The sequence below is a fragment of the Panthera tigris genome, chromosome C1 (genome assembly GCF_018350195.1).
Source record: "Panthera tigris isolate Pti1 chromosome C1, P.tigris_Pti1_mat1.1, whole genome shotgun sequence".
Classification (NCBI taxonomy): Eukaryota; Metazoa; Chordata; class Mammalia; order Carnivora; family Felidae; genus Panthera; species Panthera tigris.
The window spans coordinates 187170948-187190396 of record NC_056667.1 but is presented as its reverse complement, the minus strand read 5'-3'; the positions used below and the strand labels follow the sequence as shown (position 1 = coordinate 187190396).

General features: G+C 33.9%; 1 protein-coding gene across 24 annotated transcripts in view; it reads right to left on the bottom strand.

Annotated features, from left to right (window-relative positions):
• Window positions 1–19449, bottom strand: part of CARF (calcium responsive transcription factor) — a 101640-nt gene that overhangs the window by 40451 nt on the left and 41740 nt on the right. For 18 of the 24 annotated variants that reach the window (XM_042995093.1, XM_042995100.1, XM_042995114.1 and 15 more), the window contains 6 exons: window positions 17672–17905; window positions 15328–15490; window positions 14282–14345; window positions 9386–9516; window positions 8638–9010; window positions 5559–5654 (listed from right to left, as the gene is read on the bottom strand). In XM_042995093.1, coding sequence (XP_042851027.1) covers window positions 5559–5654; window positions 8638–9010; window positions 9386–9516; window positions 14282–14345; window positions 15328–15490; window positions 17672–17905 — 1061 coding nt within the window. Of the gene's footprint in view, window positions 1–2609; window positions 3385–5476; window positions 5655–8637; window positions 9011–9385; window positions 9517–14281; window positions 14346–15327; window positions 15491–17671; window positions 17906–19449 lie in introns of those variants that run through there. The other 6 variants (XM_042995109.1, XM_042995111.1, XM_042995108.1 and 3 more) reach the window with 6 other exon arrangements.

Below are 19449 nucleotides of genomic sequence, written 5' to 3'. Positions count from 1 at the left end.
TCTACTCTTTGAAAGATACTGTTAAGAAGGTGAAAAGATAAGCTACAGATCAGGTGAAAATTCTTGTAAATAACATTTCTAAAATGGACTTATATCTAGAATATGCTTTTTAAACCTCTATAAGAAGAAAACATTTCCATTTAAAAATGAGATAAAGATCCAAACAGACACTTCACTAAAGAAAATATACAGATGGCAAATAACTCATGAAAAGATGTTTAACAGCATTGGTGACTGTAGAACTGGAAGTTAAAACCACAATGAGATACTACTAGACTACAAAGCATTGTAATATGCCTACAATATCAAAAGCCTGTCCATACCAAGCATTGGCTGGAACTCACATACACCCCTGAAAGGATCGTAAAGGGGTACAATCACATTGGAAAAACCATTTGAGAGTTTCTTAAAAAGTTAAATATATACCTACCATATGACCCAGCTATTCCTCTCCTAGATATTTACTCAAGAGAAATGAAAGCATCATAAGTTCATACAAAGACTTTTATACAAGTGTTCATAGCAACTTTATTTGTAATAGCCAAGAACTGTAAACAACCCAGCTGTCCATCAGCAGGCAAGTGGATAAGCAAATTATGGAATATTCATACAATGGAATACTATTCAGTAGTAAAAAGGAACGGACTATTCAGACATCTTGCGACACAGATGAATCTGAAAATAACTATGCTGAGTGACGGGGTGCCTGGGTGGCTCAGTTGGTTAAGTGTCTGACTCTTGGTTTCTGCTCAGGTCATGATCTCATGGTTTCATGAGTTCAAGCCCCACTTGGGGCTCTGTGCTGACAGTGTGAAGCCTGCTTGGGATTCTTGGTCTTCCTCCCTGCTCCCCTCACTCACACTGTCTCCGTCTCTCTCAAAATGAACTTAAAAAAAAAAACAAACATATGCAACATTTGCAACTCATATATGCTGAGTTACAAAAGTCATATATAAAAAGGTTCATACTATATGATTTTTATAAAATTATAGACAAAGCAAATTGATCTCTAATGACAGAAAGCAAATCAGTAGTTGTTTGGGGATGGTGAAGTGTGAGTGGGAGGCAGGGAGAGGAGGGGATTACTAAGAGGCATTAGGAATCTTTTGGAGGTGATGGATATGTTCATTACCTCAACTGTGGTGATGCTTTCATAGATGTATACATTTATCCAAACTTATTAAACTGTACACTTTAAATATGTACAGTTTGTTGTATATCAATTATACCTCAATAAAAATATTTTTAAAACCCTCTGCTGGTATCTGATTCCTACTTTGTACTGTGGTTTTAGAATTCTTTATTTTCTTGAGATATGATTGACATATAACATTAAGTTTAAGGTATACAATATGTCAATTAGGTAATTTATATTTTGCAATATAATTACCACCATAGTGTTAATTAACATCACTATCAGGACACAGAATTATTCTCTCCTTTTTGTGGTGAGAACAATTTAGATGTAGTCTCTGAGCAATTCTGAATTTTATAATGCAGTATTATTGACTATAATTACCAGGCCATACATTAGAATTCCAGGATGTATTTACTAATTGCAAGTTTGTACCCATATAATATTTTCAAAGGTTTTCAATATTAACCATACTATTTATTTTTCTAATGAATCAAAGTTAGAATTCCTTAGGGGCACGTGGGTGGCTCAGTTGGTTAAGCATCCAACTTCTGCTGAAGTCATAATTTCACGGTTCGTGAGTTCAAGCCCTGCATCAGGCACTGTGCTGACAGCTCAGAGCCTGGAGCCTGCTTCAGATTCTGTGTCTCCCTCTTTCTCTGCCCCTCCCCTGCTCGCATTGTCTCTCTCAAAAATGAATAAACGTTAACGTTTTTTTAAAATTTAGAATCCCTTAGCGAATTTTTCTTTAATTCTGATTTATTCCTGAAGTTTTAAGAATTCAATGAGCAATGAATATTTGTATTTAATGATTGTATTCATAGCTAACATGTATTTGGCAAAATTACACTAAGGCTTTGCCATTACAACTAAGTTAATTAAGTAGAATTACTGATACTTAGATATCAAAGTAATACACCAATCAAAATGTCTAAAGCCTAAATTAGCTGATGGGGAATAGTTAATAGAGTGCCCCTTCTGGAGAGAGTCAGATTTTCTATGGTCCCATAAAATAGGCAGGGAAGAATAAAGCAAAAGAAGCAAAGAGGAAAAACATTAATGATCTCTCCTTTTAAAATCACATACTTCTGTCATTACACCAAAAATATAAAGCTGTACTTAAAGATGTCCAGTGTCAAGATGTGAGAAAAAAAGAATTACTAATATTACAGGGATTGTTTTAAAATGTTGATGGTTGGCTGAGCTGAGAGTACTAAATGTGTATATATACCTAATGTAATGATAATAGGAGTTACTGGTAGTTATGCTGAAAAACTTTCAGGTTCCAAATTGAACATAAATCTCTAGCCAAAGTTCTCAGGTATTTAAGGTGTTTATTCAGCATCTTAAAGATGAACAAAACTACCACTATTCCCAGAAAAAGTATTAAAAAGAAAACTAACAAATTTAAGAAAAAAAACCACAGGATTCTTTTAATGAAAAAATTACATTATAACAAAGACACTACACATTGTTACAATATATATATATATATATACACACACATTTTAAAACTTTTTAAAAAACCTGGTACAAATTAAATGACATCTTTCTCATACTCACATGATTAAGTATTTTGACAGGATGTAAAGATGAAACACAAGCTGGTGGGCCTCAAAATTAGAAACTCTAATGCAGGACCAGATCCCATTTTCTACCATTTTTGTGACTTTTAGAAAACATTTACCTTGGATAAGACAAGGTACTTCATGTAAAAACTTTTTCTTTTAAGCATGTTAACTGCTTGTGGAGAAAATTATTATTGAGGGAAAAGCCCACCATGGTGGTGTTTATCTATAATTCACTGTAGCATATATAAAATTCACTGGGAGGCTTTGGAACATGAAAACTACAATGATGAAAAAAGCTCAACTGTAATTATAAATTTCTAACTGCTTATTTTGAATGTCCAACTTACTACTACAGATATTACACCTTGTAATACATGACACAAAAGAGCATATATCAAACTTTGCTGTAGAGCTGTTAGGAGAATGCCAAATATAGATACTGAAAATTTTATGCACTTGTATTTAACACCCTGTGCATTTAAAAATTAATCAAATATTTAAAATATGTAAACACACTTTTATAAAAGCGATGCTAAGCACCCTTAAAATACAATACTGATATACTGTGACTGAACATGCACTTAGAGGGGAAATGAATTTTTAAAAATTTAGAAACCATTTTTAAAGATCTACTCATTGAAATACTTACATGAAAATATTGATAGTTCCAGTTTCTACCTAAAAACCAAAAGAGTATACAATTAGGGATTTAAACCTTCCTTCATGCTCTTTTTTAATTTTGTTTTTTGTTTGTGGGAAGGATGCACTGTAACTTTCCTCCTCCTAGTGAAAAAAACAGTACCAGAAAGAGACATTCACATAGAATGAAGTGAGAGAAATATTTTAAAACTATATTTTGTTCTTGTTCAAATGTCAAAGTCTGAACTCTCTAACGTCTCTTATCCTCACAGGTAACTGACTGGAGTTTGTATCTTAACAAGCATTTCTCCTTAGCAACTCAACATCAAAAAAGAAAAGAATGTCTCCAAAGGAATATAGTTCAATTGGTAAAATATTTAATAATAAGCTATTGCCATTAATGAAAAGTGAATATTATTTAAAATCCTGAAAAAAGTTTCCATAAAAATTAGAAATAATAAATTAAAAGAATATTACCTACAAATGCAATAAAACTATAAATTCAGACTTATACCCTTTACATACACACAGACTACGAGAAAGCTGGGTTTGAGGTAACTAAGAGCTATGTTTAACTTAGAGTAACATAATCAGATTTGGCAGACTGCCTCTGAAATGCTGACATCAAATATTTTCAGTTCTTAGGAAAAAGAAAAGCTATTCTAATTAAAAATCATATATGTAACTAAATATCCACTTTGTATTAAATAGGGGTATAAATAATAAATTTTATATTAAATAGGGTATAAATCTAAAGAGCACGGATTTTTAAGAGTTCCACTCACGTCTAATTTAACAATGCTTTACTTAGGTACATGTTGTATACTTGCAACAATTAAAGTGAATTAAGAATGGGAGACTGGACTTTAGAAAAGCCAAAAAGGATTCAGTCATGTAAAAGAGTAAGGTTAAATTTCATATTACATTCCATATACTTTGAATATAAATATTAATATCCATTTGAAATCCTTATTACTTTTACATAAAGTCCTAAATATACCCACAAACGGTCCCTGGGGTGAAAAAAAACTTTAAATTGATTTCTTGACAGCTAATAATTGACATTTCTAGTTCACCAACCTTCCAGAAAACAGAAGCTTATAATGAATACAGTGATTAGTACTTATTCAGTATTTCAAGTAAATATACTTACTCAGCAAGCAAATATAACACATCAGTTGTTTTAAATATGAACTAAATTTTAAACTACAAATACTTACCTTGAAAATACCACTAATTCAGTAAGAGCTCTGGCATAGAAAAATAAATACAACTCAAATTATTTTCTAACCAGAGCTGAATCTTCAATACAAAGTAGGAAAAAAAAAATCTTTTGTGGATATCAAAAAGTTCCTCAAATTATCTGTCAACACCAGGGAAGTTTATTATTCTTTCTGAATTCTCTCAATTTCTATAGTTTTCTATCCACATGTAGTGTTTTACCTAAAATACTATATAAATCCATGCAATATGCATTTATTTCTGTTGCTTAGCTGATTAATTCAAATTAAAACTCTAAGTACTTACCAAGACATTTTAAATTTCTACTAGATAACTATTAGTATGCTATTGGTTTGTAGTTATAAGTATAAAAATTATAATGGAAGAAGCCAAAATGCAATTACAGTTTCCACAGATGTGAATACTGAGCTTTATGTTATGATGTAAAATCTACTATGGTTTTATCTTTCCTAATGAGACAGACTACAAATATTCTCTCCCCTGTGCTAATTTAATGAATTTCTTCACAACTTTAAAGAGGAAATAATTTCTTTTATAACTTTAAAAAAAAGTCAACACACATACACACACTCACACACACACAAACTCACACACTATTTTTGTTGTTGTTCTTGTTTGTCTTTCCAGAACCCAAATCAGATATTTCCAAGGGATTAGTTAGATAACTATTTGTGTTCAGACTATATTGTCATGGATAATTTCAGATGATCTTTGGAAATACTGGCCTTATCAGATAATCAAAAAGCATAAGAATTATACAAAATAAGAGGAATAAAATAGGTTCCAAAAATATGGACTTGGCAACAAACATATCGGTTTTAAATCAAAGTTGCTCATTGAACCGGTCTTCAGTTCACTTATCACAATGCTGCGCTTTGATAATATTCACCTTCTTTTTTATGACATTATAAGTCACCCAAGTTGTAAATCCTGAAAAGCTTCAATAATTTATGTAGTAGATAATTTCTTACAGTCCAAATTTTTTTTTGCTTCCATAGACAATGCTGGTTCTTTGGGTTCTTGCTTAACTTGGTTCACAGAAACGGTACCTTCTGGATTTTCTCCAACTTTAAAACCAAACATAAAAGAAAAACCCTAAAGGTTAATGTAACTTATAACACTGAAATCTTTCTATGAATTTAGAGGCAAAGCAAAAAATAGTAGTTTTCTGAAAAGCAGTGTATTTGAGAACTCAGTACTTCTGATATCTTAATAGTCATTCATAATTCTTTCAGTATATGTACACCTTAAATTAATGTAACAGTGTGTGTCAACTAAACTTCAATAAAAAAACTAAAAGAAAAAGAATAGAAAATTAAATGTTGAGAAGTAAAAAAAAAAATTCTTTAATGCTTCTGGTAGTGAAAAAAAGAAGAGACTAAGAAAATCATAGTTATTTTCTTCTAAAGATACTTTGACAAAAAAGCAGTCCATAATTTGATAAAATTATGAGGAGTATCTCATATTTAAACTTAATTGCCTCTGGGCGCCTGGGTAGCTTAGTCAGTTGAGCATTGAACTTTTGCTCAGGTCACAATCTCTCGGTTCGTGAATTCAAGCCCCACATCAAGCTCCACACTGGCAGTGTGGAGCCTGCTTGGGATCCTCTCTATCCCTTTCTCTCTGCCCCCCTCCTATTCATGCTTTCTCTACCTCTCAGAATAAATAAATAACTTAAATACTTTTTTAAAAATAAACTTGGGGCGCCTGGGTGGCTCAGTCGGTTGAGCGTCCGACTTCGGCTCAGGTCACGATCTTGCGGTCCGTGAGTTCGAGCCCCGCATCAGGCTCTGGGCTGATGGCTCAGAGCCTGGAGCCTGCTTCCGATTCTGTGTCTCCCTCTCTCTCTGCCCCTCCCCCATTCATGCTCTGTCTCTCTGTCTCAAAAATAAATAAATGTTAAAAAAAAAATTTTTTTTTTAAATAAAAATAAACTTAATTGCCTTTAATAAAAATATGTGTGAATAAAAGTCAGGAAGCCTCCCATTATTTGAAAATGATGTTCTGCAAAGAGCAGGCATATATATTACAAATTTACCAATATGTTACTACCCCCATATGGTTTCCATATGTGATCATATATCAAGGAAAATTTTCCCTCCTTAAAGAAACTCCACTACATTAGTACGTTAGAAAAAAATATGCCACATCTTAATGGATAGCTCTGACTTACCTACATAAGCTATGTGTTTGCTTACTTGAAACACTGCATAATGCACTTACCATTCTGATTTTAAATAAAGTACTTATGACCAAATTAATCAGAATGTAGCATACCAGAAACACTATTATCTTGAACAGGCAGGTGGGATATCTAAGATGAAATCTTTTTCTTTTTCAGGGATACCAGTTTTTCCATTGCTACAGGGAACCGAGATTAAGGGGACCAAAATTTGCTCTGGAAAGTGTGCTGAACACACCTAATGCTTGTCACATGTGAGTGTATTGGGAGAGTTTAGCCCACACCATAGAGAAAACCAATAGAAGATGGATTTGAGTGACCCTGAGAATTCATATGCAGGTGAGGGAGTCCCTCAGATCATGATCTAACTTGATAAATCATGCAGGTTCAGATCCAAAGAGGGTCTCCTTTAAAGCAATCTGAATTAGAGCTCTCAGAAATATCTTGGTACAACACAGAGGGAGGAAGCATGTTAGAATGTAAAGAAACTTTTGAGGCAGATAGATCTGGGTTTAAATCCCTGCTCTATCACTTTAGGCAATTACTTAATCTTCCTGAGCCTTGGTCTCCCTATCTGTAGCATGGGGACATCATCAACTATTTCATGCGGTTGTGAGGATTAGTCTCCATATATTCCTTTTCCTTCTCATCTATTGTCACAGCCCTCTGGATAAATTTTCTTAAAAGTAATGTTTCCAATAAATTTAAAATATAATGATTCTTTTCTGGAAGGAACTATTTTATACTTTTCCTTACCCAAAAGAATGATGACTAAGAATGGAAAGTAAATACTTTGTATGTTCTAAGGATAATTTCTATGAAAATTTATGTTCTTCAAAGTAAAATGCAAATCTTTTCCCACAAAAGTGCCCAATCCAGAACAATCTGTGTGAATGGAAGTGACACAGGTCAAGTAGGAGTCAGAATTTATTACTAGGTTGACTGGGTTTGTTACAAAGTGAATGTAACAAAGTCTTGGATTAAGTTAAGTCCTTAAGACTTAACTAGTTTCGTTTCAATTTCTACAGAACTCTGTATTTAAGTCTAGAACTCAAAATTTTAAAAATTTTATAGCTGCCCGCCCCATCCCATTTTTCCTTTTAACAAATTTTCCATAATAACCTTTACACTAAATCTTTTCCTTTTAAAGTTTCTCATTTTTTTCATACATTCTAAAATGACCCTCTGATTTCATATCACCACAGATTTTCCATGTAAACTGAGGTGATCAGAGAATGAATAACTTTGCTAGAGACAAAAAAATTTTTAAAGTTTAAAAATTATTATGCTCTTGACATTTTTCCCTTTTTCTGGTAGTTTTACTTTATCAACTTATGTATTATAAACCCCTGAGTAGAAATGACAGTTTTTTTCTGTAGTGTAATAGTAACGATACAATGGAATATTACTCGGCAATCATAAAGAATGAAATCTTGCCATTTGCAACAATGTGGATGAAACTCTAGTGTATTATGCTAAGTGAAATAAGTCAGAGAAAGACAAGTATCATATGATTTCACTCATTTGTGGAATTTAAAAAACAACATATGAACACAGGGGAAGGGAAGAAAAAATAAGATAAACACAAAGAGGGAGGGAAACCATAAGAGACTCTTAAATACAGAGAACAAACTGAGTGTTGCTGGAGGGGAGGTAGGTGGGGGGGTATAGGCTAAATGCATGATGGGCATTAAGGAGGGTACTTACTGGGATGAGCACTGGGTGTTATATGGAAGTGAGGAATTATTGGATTCTACTTCTGAAACCAATACTACACTGTTAACTAACTCAAAATTAAATTAAAAACAATAGCACTGATAGTCCATGAAGGTTAAAAAAAACAAAATCACAAGTTGCTTTTAACTTACTAATAGCTGGGTGGTTATCTATAATTTGTATTGGGATGGTCTGCACATTTCCCAACAGAATCCGATGAACACTTCCTTCCATATTCTCTGTATCCTCAACATCTCCAACTTGCACCAGCTGGTCCATTGCAGCTAGATTTTGATCTGGTCCTGGAAGGTTACCCATGGTAGAGGTAATAATGCTATTGTTTGGGGTCAGGCATGTATCTGTTTGAAGGCTATGACTTTGACCAAGCAGTAGAGAATTATTATTCATTACAGTACTTTCTAATGAGTCCAGAAGTCTTGAAGGACTGGAGGAAGGGTGGTTATTTACTGATATCAGAGTCGGTGATCCATCAGGAGAAGTGAATCTTGGTTGCAACTGCAAACCCTTTTAAACCGAAAAGAGTTACATCAATGTTTAAATTTACTAAGTATAATTTTTTCATAGGATATATTATTCTTTTCACACACAATTAGAATAAAATATAATGGCACAGCTACTAACAAATATTGAGGACAGAAACAAGAATCAAAGGAATAGTAGTAAACTAAATTTTATTGCATGCATGGTCAACTCCAACTTTTTCAAAATGTATTGTTTAAATTATCTTATATCAAGATACAAAAAAGTCAGGAAATTAATAATAAAAACATCTTTGATCATTATTACGATTCTATAACAATTCTATAAAATACCTAGAAGAGGAGAGATTGAGGAAGAAAGGGAAAGGCTTCAAATTTGTTTATTTCACTGGCTACCTACCTGCAGTTGAGTGAATACTTTTGGCTGAAATGAGGAAAGTGAAGAGAGCAAGTGGGCTGGCTCTGGAGACAAAGAACCCCTTGTCTGATTTGTTTCCACTTTGGTGCTAATTGATTCTCCTGGTGAATTTCCTAAGTTATATAAAAAAATAAGCCGTCAAAATAAAATAACATTTATAGCTTCTAGCATGCTACATTTTATTACAACACTTACTATCACAATTGGAATAGGAAATAAAGTCAAAGGTTTGGAAATGACTTTAAGAAGTTATTTTTTCCACTCTGGGGCACCTGGGTGGCTCAGTCGGTTAGGCGTCCGACTTCGGCTCAGGTCATGATCTCACGGTCCGTGAGTTCCAGCCCTGCGTCAGGCTCTGTGCTGACAGCTGAGAGCCTGGAGCCTGCTTTGGATTCTGTGTCTCCCTCTCTCTCTGCCCCTCCTCCACTCATGCTCTCTCTCTCAAAAATAAATAAATATTTTTTAAAAAGTTATTTTTTCCACTAAAAAAAAAAGAAATTATTTTGTCCACTATTTCCAGAAACATAGGAAACAGTATTTTTCTTTCCTTGAAAGATTCTGTAACTCTAATCTAGACCATTTTCCGTGCTATGATGCTGAACTACACCTAAACTTCTCTAGATGTGTGAAACCTATTGAGTCTCAATTACAAAGACCAAACTTAATTCATCTTCGGTAGCCCTAGTGCCTGGATAATGCCTGACATAAAGTGGGTCCTCAATAATAACAGTACTAAATTTCTTTCAATAACTCATTTTGGAATAAATGAGGAGTACAAATCTCTGTTTTCTTAATACTTCAATGGCTAAAGTAATTGTCCTTAGGGAATGTAGTTCCTCTCATGTAATTTTTATGTACTAAACCCAAATAAATTCATCTCAATCAAAAACCAATTATCAGCAACTGTTTACTGTTTTCACACTAAGTAATTTTAAAAAATGGCCCTAATGTCAGACAAGGATGGATTTAAGCACTAGCTTTTCTCTGTAACTTTCAACATGCTACTTAACTCGGTTTCTAACTTCAGTTTCTTCATTTGCAAAATAAAAATCTTCTTCAAAGGACTGCTAAGAGGATTAAACAACACTCTCACATTTCTTGGCTTCTTCATTCCCTCTTTTTTAAACTGAAGTATAGTTGACACACATTGTTACATTAGTTTCAGGTGTAAAATATAGTGACTGAATAAGTTTATATGTTGTGCTATGCTCACCCCAAGTGTAGCTACCATCTGGCACCATACAATGCCATTACAGTACCAATGACTATATTCCATTTTATCCGCATGACTTGTTTATTCCAGAACTGGAAGCCTGTATCCCCTTCACCCACTATGCCCATCCCTGTACCACCCGACCCCCTGGCAACCATCAGTTTGTTCTCTGTATATATGTGTCTGTTTCTGCTTTTCATTTGCTTATTTGTTTTGGTTTCAGATTCCACATACAAATGAAATCACATGGTATTTTTCTTTCTCTGATTTATTTCACTTTTTGGCTTCTTCATTTCTAATTGTCATTCTACTTCACTCTGTTGCTACTACTACTGTCATAACCTCATCTATTCTACATCTAAAAATCTCTAATTCAAATATCCCATTCTTTGATCACAGCCTCTTATTTTTCCAAAGATTTTGCTCAAGTACTTCACTACAATTGTTGTTCAACCTCATGTGACCGTCCAGTCCATTGATTTCTCAGTTTTCTTCAGATCAACCTCTTCCTTAATAAAATTCTCTCTCCATTTAGCTTAGTAGAGTCTTAAGTTTATAATTTCAGTCACTCCTTGCAAATACCCTAAACTCCTTTGCCTCTCTGTACTTTGTTATAACCCCTGATAAAATCCTAACATTGAATGAAAATGGCTTCCAGTGCCTATATGTGCGAAGTTGAATGCCACTGAAAAAGAAACTTGCTACTACTACTAATACCAATTCATGATCATCAACTTCAACAGGACCTTCAGCTATACTGACAACCTTACAGTGTTCTTCTCACTCTATGTTATAAAGGATTTCAAATGTCCAATCTTGGCCACACTTCCTGAGATTTTTCATTCTTAGCACTTTTACTTAAAGAGAAAAGAAACTATCAGATAGAAATTTCCTCAGCTTCCCATCACCAAAGCTATCAAGTACCTTCATCTTCATCCATCTCTTCAGATATTTCTTATCTGAAAATCCCTTCCCTCAACTCCATATTCCCTTCACAGCACACTGTCTCTACTTCTTCATTCATCACCCATTCACTTTTCAACCATCCCAAGATGGCTTCTTCCTAATCCACTCCATTGAAATGGCTCTGATACCCAAGGTTTTCAAACCTGATCTTATGAGCTTCTTTTCTCTTCCCCTGCCACCACCAAATCCTATTCTTATGCCAGTGTTGCCTAACTCAGTAAATGTTACTATCAGTCAGTTGCTCTTGGAAGAAACTCACGAGTCATCCCAGATCATTCCCATTCTTTTTCCTCTCACACCTATTCTATCAACAATCAAACCTTTGAATTCTACTTTTTAAAAAACTTTTAAAATCTGTCCAATTATAGTATAAATGCCACCAACTGTGCACCAAACCACTATCACTTTTCATTTGGACAGCTTGAAGGGGCCTCCTAAGCCCATTTTGCATACCCATTTTTATCCCCAAGCATTTTCTACTCTTAGAACCATACCAGCTTTTTAAGTTCCTTGAACATGACCAAGCTCTCTGTTGCTAAGCTTTGAAAGCTATTTCTTTGATTGGCAGATTCCTAACCATTCTTCAGTCCTTAGTTTAAATTTTTTTTTTTAACGTTTTATTTATTTTTGAGACAGAGAGAGACAGGGCATGAACGGGAGAAGGGCAGAGAGAGAGGGAGGCACAGAATCGGAAGCAGGCTCCAGGCTCTGAGCCATCAGCCCAGAGCCCGACGCAGGGCTCGAACTCACGGACCGCGAGATAGTGACCCGAGCTGAAGTCGGACGCTTAACCGACTGAGCCACCCAGGCACCCCCAGTCCTTAGTTTAAAAGCCACTTTCTCAAGTGTCACTTCCCTACTCTCCAGATTAAGTTATATGTCTTTATCACTATTCCCACAAAATTTTGCACAACTCTCTCATGGCACTATTTATAACGGTAGTTAGAATATATTTGTTTATAGTGTCTTTTTCTCTTGCTAAACTTGAAATTCAATGGAGCAAGAAACTTGTTCTTTTTTATGTCCAACATTTATCACAGTGAGTAAAATATGTGCAGAACAAATGAATAATGTTAAGGAATTTGAACGTTATTCTCTATGCACAGGCTCTCTTAAAGGTTAATCAATCAAAGAATAAAGAAAAAATTGTACTGTATATAGCTATTCATTAATTTATTCTAAAGCATTTATGTAGATATTAACTTTGTAGCAGGCATTATGCTAGGAACTAGGTATGTTAACTTGAATAAAATACAATCTTTGCCCCTGAGAAGTTCAAATCATAACGAAAGATACAGACCTATAAACAAAAGGATACCATGTTAAATGCAGAGGTAAGTACAAAGAGTGAATGTCTAACTTTATACAGGGGTGAAGTTAAGAGAACACTTAAAGCCAAAGAGATTGATTTCATTGGTGAGAGAAGTTTGCCATATAGAAGTGGAGAAAACATGTTTTCAGAAGAAAGGGGAAAAAAAAGGTGAAATAAATCTGGACGAGTAAGAGAGTATAAGAGTACACATATGAGAAAAAACAAACCATACAAAATGGACAATAGCTTCCTGATCAAGGTACCTTAGGGTTATTACTACTGGAATTAGCCTAACTTTAGAGTAAACTGTACTAGTAGTCAGCCTCAAAATTTTAATCATAAAGAATAAAATTTTTTATTTTTTAAAGTTTATTTATATACATATTTTTTAATCTCTACACCCAATGTGGGGCTCAAACTCACAACCCCGTGATCAAGAGTCACATGCTCTTCCAACTAAGCCAGCCAGGCATCCTTTATTTTTTATTTTCAATTTGTTTTGGTATAGTTGACACATGATGTTACATTAGTTCCAGGTGTATAACACAGTGATTCAACTTCTTTATATGTTATGTTATGCTCACAAGTGTAGCTATCATACAACACTATTACAACATTATTGACTATATTCCCTATGCTGTGCCTTTTATTCCCATGACTTATTTATTCCATAACTAGAAGCCTGTATCTCCCACTCCTCCTCACCCATTTTGCCCATTACCTTACCATCCCTTCCTTCTGGCAACTATCAGTTTGTTCTCCGTATTTGAAGTCTGATTCTGCTTTTTGTTTATTCAGTTGTTTTGGTTTTAGATCCCACATATGAGGGAAATCATATGGTATTTGTCCTTCTCAGTCTGATTTATTTTACTTAGCATAATACCCTCTAGGTCCATCCATGTTGTCACAGAAGGCAACAGCTCATCCTTTTTTATGGCTGAATAATACACATGAAGAAGTTTAAGCAGCTGGAATTATTTTGACAAAACCTAACATAGTTGCTCTTGTCTCTTTTGGCCATGGTTTCCTCATCCATAAAATTTGATTAGATGAGATAATACCTTAAATGTCTTCCAGTTTTGGGGCACCTGGGTGGCTTAGTCAGTTAAATGTCTGACTCTTGATTTTGTCTTAGGTCATGATCTCATAGTTTGTGGGTTCAAGCCCCATGTCTGGCTCTGTGCTGACAGTGCAGAGCCTGCTTCGGATACTTTCTTTCCTTCTGTCTGCCCCTCCCCCTCTCATGCTCTCCTGCTCTCCTGCTCCCTCCCTCTGTCCCTCCCTCTCTCTCTCTCTCAAAATACATATTTTTTAAAAATTGAAAAAAATAAGTATCTTCCAGTTTTGACACTGATTTTATATTTTAAAGATACTCAGGATAACATACCTTCTGCAAATGTAACTGTCACAGTCTCTCTGAGAATATGCCCATTATCTGTAGTCCACTGAAGCTGAAATGGAAACATTTATTTCAGTAAAAACAATAAAGAATTTATATTGCAAAATATTTTAAAACATCAATACAACTGTCATATTTTATTCAATGACAGTACAATTGTGTTTTATTCAGTGATTACTCTCTTCACTTGTTTATATTCTTAAAGCACAAGTATACTTCACCATCCAAATACATAAGCTTCCCAAGTTCAGATAGCAAAAATTTGGATAGCAAGCAGAGATGGCAAAGATCATCACTAAACAAATCCATTTTACTTCCTGAACTTTGGACAGTGAATAATCAAGAGAGTTTTGGATGGAAAAGAATAGTAGGACTAGCTTAAAATCTGAATCTATTCAGTTAAGAAGACATAATTTGGATAGTAAAAACATGGAGAGCAAAAGGTATTGCTACTAGGATTTTAATGCCATAATTACTGTCTGTACTATAATTAGTTTTTGAGTAATTATATTATTCCCTTCAGAGTAAGCAAAATTTTCATAGAAATGACCAATATTCAGGGGTAATTAAAGCATCACAGTTGATGTAAAACTGATATCCGTAGATGGCATACAAAACCAATATCATCCCTTTGTAGATACAAAAATGCTGTGTATTCAAGTCTGAACTATTGTACTGAAAGTTGTCAACCTATTTAAAAAGAGAGGGAGATATACACAGTATATACTCAATAAATATCTGTTAGATGAATAAGATACACTTTATACAGAGATAAAATAATGTTGATTTTTAAATGAAGATTACTATTGTTATTATAGTCAGAGATGGCTATTCACTGATATTTCTTCTTGTGACAGTAATATACAAATTTCAGTCAAATCATCATCTGAGGGTTCACAGTGTTTACATTTTAAGAGACTTTTTTTTTCTTTCATCACAATCATTTATATGGCCTATTAACAACTACCACTATAAGGCCAAAGAAATAGAGAAAGATTCTATAATAAAACAAAGAATTACAGTTGTAATCATACCGTTGCTGGAATAATATCTGAGTTATACACATTATCTCCATTTCTCAAGGCTTTCTGTACCTCATGGATGTGATTTTTAATATCATTTACAGTTGGAAAAAAGGATAAGTTATGTCTTTCAGGCACCTCATCAGGTTTAAATAGTTCTCTTTCCACAAATTTTCTGTGGAGAGCATAAAACAAAATAAAAACATAAATAATCTAGCAATATACTTCAGATAAAATGAGAAAAAGTTCTTTTTTAGCATAAACTTCTGTAAAGCATGGTTTATAGCTTTAGAATTTATTATTTTTCCAGTTTAAATTTTTTCATACATTAAATCAAAGAAATCATATGGATTAAAAAAATGTAGTATTTTCATTAAACACCTACGTATCTTAGAGTGAGCTTTTTGACATTTTTATGAATTTTTAAAAGAATCACTATTTTCAGTTTAGGCATAATATGTTTTGAATGTTAATGATGTCAAGCAGTGTACTAAACATTTGACATCAAGGATCTCCATTAATGCTTACTATAATCCTGTGAAGAAAGTGCAATTATCATTCTCACTTTACAGATGAGGGAACTGAGGGCTGCTGACATTAAATAATTTGCCAAAGCTATACATCTAGCCAGTAAGTAAGAAAGCTTGGGCCTACATCACCTTACACTGTTGCCAAAAGGCATCACTTACTATATAAAATGTGATCTGCTCCAATTTTATAAGTAGATAAAAGACAGTATAGAAATAGAAGACATCACTGACATATAAATGTATACAAATACATAAAAGAAATGATAAAGTCCATTAAGATACAAAACAGATGAACACAAAGGAAAGGAAGCAAAAATAATATAAAAACAGAGAGGGGGACAAAACATAAGAGACTCTTAAATATGGAGAACAAACAGAGGGTTACTGGAGGGGTTGTGGGAGGGGGGGATGGGCTAAATGGGTAAGGGGCATTAAGAAATTTACTCCTGAAATCATTATTGCACTATATGCTAACTAACTTGGATGTAAATTAAAAAAATAAATAAAATGGAAAAAAAAAGAAATGATAAAGTGCAGTATTTATATGCTTCGTGCATTACATTCTATAGACCATACTGCAGAGCTGTATTATACCTCTGTTCTTAAGATTCAAGTTTAGTAAATAATGTATGGTTTTACCAAATTTGGGGTCTATTCTAACAATGCCCCAATGAAAATGAATATAAATGTCTAATAAAGTTGTTAAATAGGAAAAATCATATATTAATTAAGAAATAATCCTAGGAAATACTCACTGTGTTGTTCAGATCAGACTACTGTAACTAGTTATAACTACACTATAACTAGTAGGAATAAGGCCAGGAATAAATATCAGAAATCATGGTAAAGAGCACAGGCTGTAGAATTAGATCTAGATTTCAGTTCTGCCTCTACCTCTTAAGCCAATTATTTAACCACTCATAGTGTCCATTTTCTCATGTGAAGAATGGAGGTAAATATATCAACTTTATAGAGTTGCAGGAATAAATGAGATCGTGCATATAAAGTGCATACAATATCTGTTACATACATAGTAAGCGCCACATAATAATTATTGTATCTTGAGTATCAATAACATTGGACCAGAGTGCTACATATAATTTCATCATACAAAGATCTATGTACTTAAATGAATATTGCTTTATAACTTCCGTTAATAAAAAGCTTTCTAGTAAAAAAAAAAAAAGAACTATCCATGTTCTTTTGTTGTAATACAATTTAATTGCATTTCAAATAGCTTAAATAAGTATCTTGGCCTAGGTTTTAAAATCTTTGGTTCTACAAAGGTTCTTTTTAAAGGTATTTATTACATAATTCAATTTATATATCATTCAGAAATAGTCCAATTTGTTAAATCTGATTATGGAATATTTTAAATGAGTAATTTGAATCATTACTCATGGCTTGCCAAAGATCTGCTACAAAATGATCAGTTCATAATAAGATTATTTTAATAAATTAATAAATTATAATCTTTATCTACTCTGATAGCATACATCCTGGAAAATGTCTATGATAATAAAAGTGTTATTATTTTTTTACTTTTTTAATGTTTATTTATTTTGAGAGAGAGAGAAAGCATGCATGCATGCATGTGGGAGAGGGACAGAGAGAGAGAGAGAGGGAGAGAGAATCCTAAGCAGGCTCCACACTCAATGCAGAGACCAATGCAGGGCTCAATCCCACGACTGTGAGATCATGACCTGAGCTGAAATCAAGAGTTGGACACTTAACGAACTGAGCCACCCAGGCACCCTGGTAAGTGTATTATTTAAACCAACAAACAAAAATGAAAAATGTAAAAGAACAATTTGTTTTTACCATACCTTAGCTGTTTCCTTACTGCATACACTTGTTCTATTCCTTGTGACACTAATTCTTGAATCTTATGTGCTACTTGAGGATGTAGACGTGAGGGTAATGCGCAATTTTCATCCCTAATTGCAGTTTCCTCTTCTTCAAGAGAAGGCACAGGAAAAGGGGAAGGTGACAAAGCAAGGCAGGAAGTTTCTAACTCGTGATACTGATGAGCTTGCTTTGTAGGTAACTGTACATACCATCTGAGAAGTGGAAATATTTAAAATTATGCTATTAAACAAAGGCACGAATCATAGTTACTTATGTTAAACCTCATCAAGAAAAAGAATAACCTTTTAAGAAAAGATTATATATTAAATGAATATAATTAGCAATTTAAAACTAATAAATAAATCTTAAAATGTCCTCTGCTTGTTCTAAGTTGGTTCTATACTCAATTAAATAAAAACCTTTATGAACCTTTATAGACTTTTACTCTGGCCCTAAAGTTAAGGAGGGGTATAGGAGTTAAATATATATGAAAATCGTATTTTAAATTTCATGTTCCAGAATTCAAGCTGTATTACAAAGCTGTAATCATCAAGACAGTATGGTACTGGCACAAAAACAGACACTCAGATCAATGGAACAGAATAGAGAACCCAGAAATAGACCCACAAACGTATGGCCAACTAATCTTTGACAAAGCAGGAAAGAATATCCAATGGAATAAAGATAGTCTCTTTAGCAAGTGGTGCTGGAAAAACTGGACAGCGACATGTAGAAGAATGAAACTGGACAACTTTCATACACCATACACAAAAATAAATTCAAAATGGATGAAAGACCTAAATGTTAGACAGGAAATCATCAAAACGTTAAAGGAGAAAAGAGGCAGCAACTTCTTTGACCTCAGCTACAGCAACATCTTACTTGACATGTCTCCGAAGGCAAGGGAAACAAAAGCAAAAATGAACTGCTGGGACCTCATCAAGATAAAAAGCTTCTGCACAGCAAAGGAAACAACAAAACTAAAAGGCAACTGACGGAATGGGAGAAGATATTTGCAAACGACATACCAGATAAAGGGTTAGTATCCAAAATCTATAAAGAACCTATCAAATTCAACACCCAAAAAACAATCCAGTCAAGAAATGGGCAAAAGACATGGATAGACACTTCTCCAAAGAAGACATCAGATAGCCAACCAACACATGAAAAAATGCTCAACATCACTCATCATCAGGGAAATACAACTCAAAACCACAATGGCTAACATTAACCGCTCAGGCAACAACAGATGTTGGTGAGGATGTGGAAGAAGAGGATCTGTTTTGCACTGCTGGTGGGAATGCAAACTGGTGCGGCCAGTCTAGAAAACAGTATGGAGTTTCCTCAAAAAATTAAAAATAGAACTACCCTATAACCCAGCAATTTCACTACTAGGTATTTATCCAAGGGATACCAGTATGCTGTTTCGAAGGGACACATGCACCCCAATGTTTATAGCAGCGCTATCAGTAGCCAAAGTATGGAAAGAGACCAAATGTCCATGGATGGATAAAGAAGATGTGGTATATATATATACAATGGAGTATTACTCAGCAATCAAAAAGAATGAAATCTTGCCATTTGCAACTACTGGATGGAACTGGAGGGCATTATGCTAAGCGAAATTAGAGAAAGACAAATATATGACTTCACTCATATGAGGACTTTAAGATACAAAACAGATGAACTAAGGGAAGGGAAGCAAAAATAATATAAAAACAGGGAGGGGGACAAAATGTAAGAGACTCTTAAATAT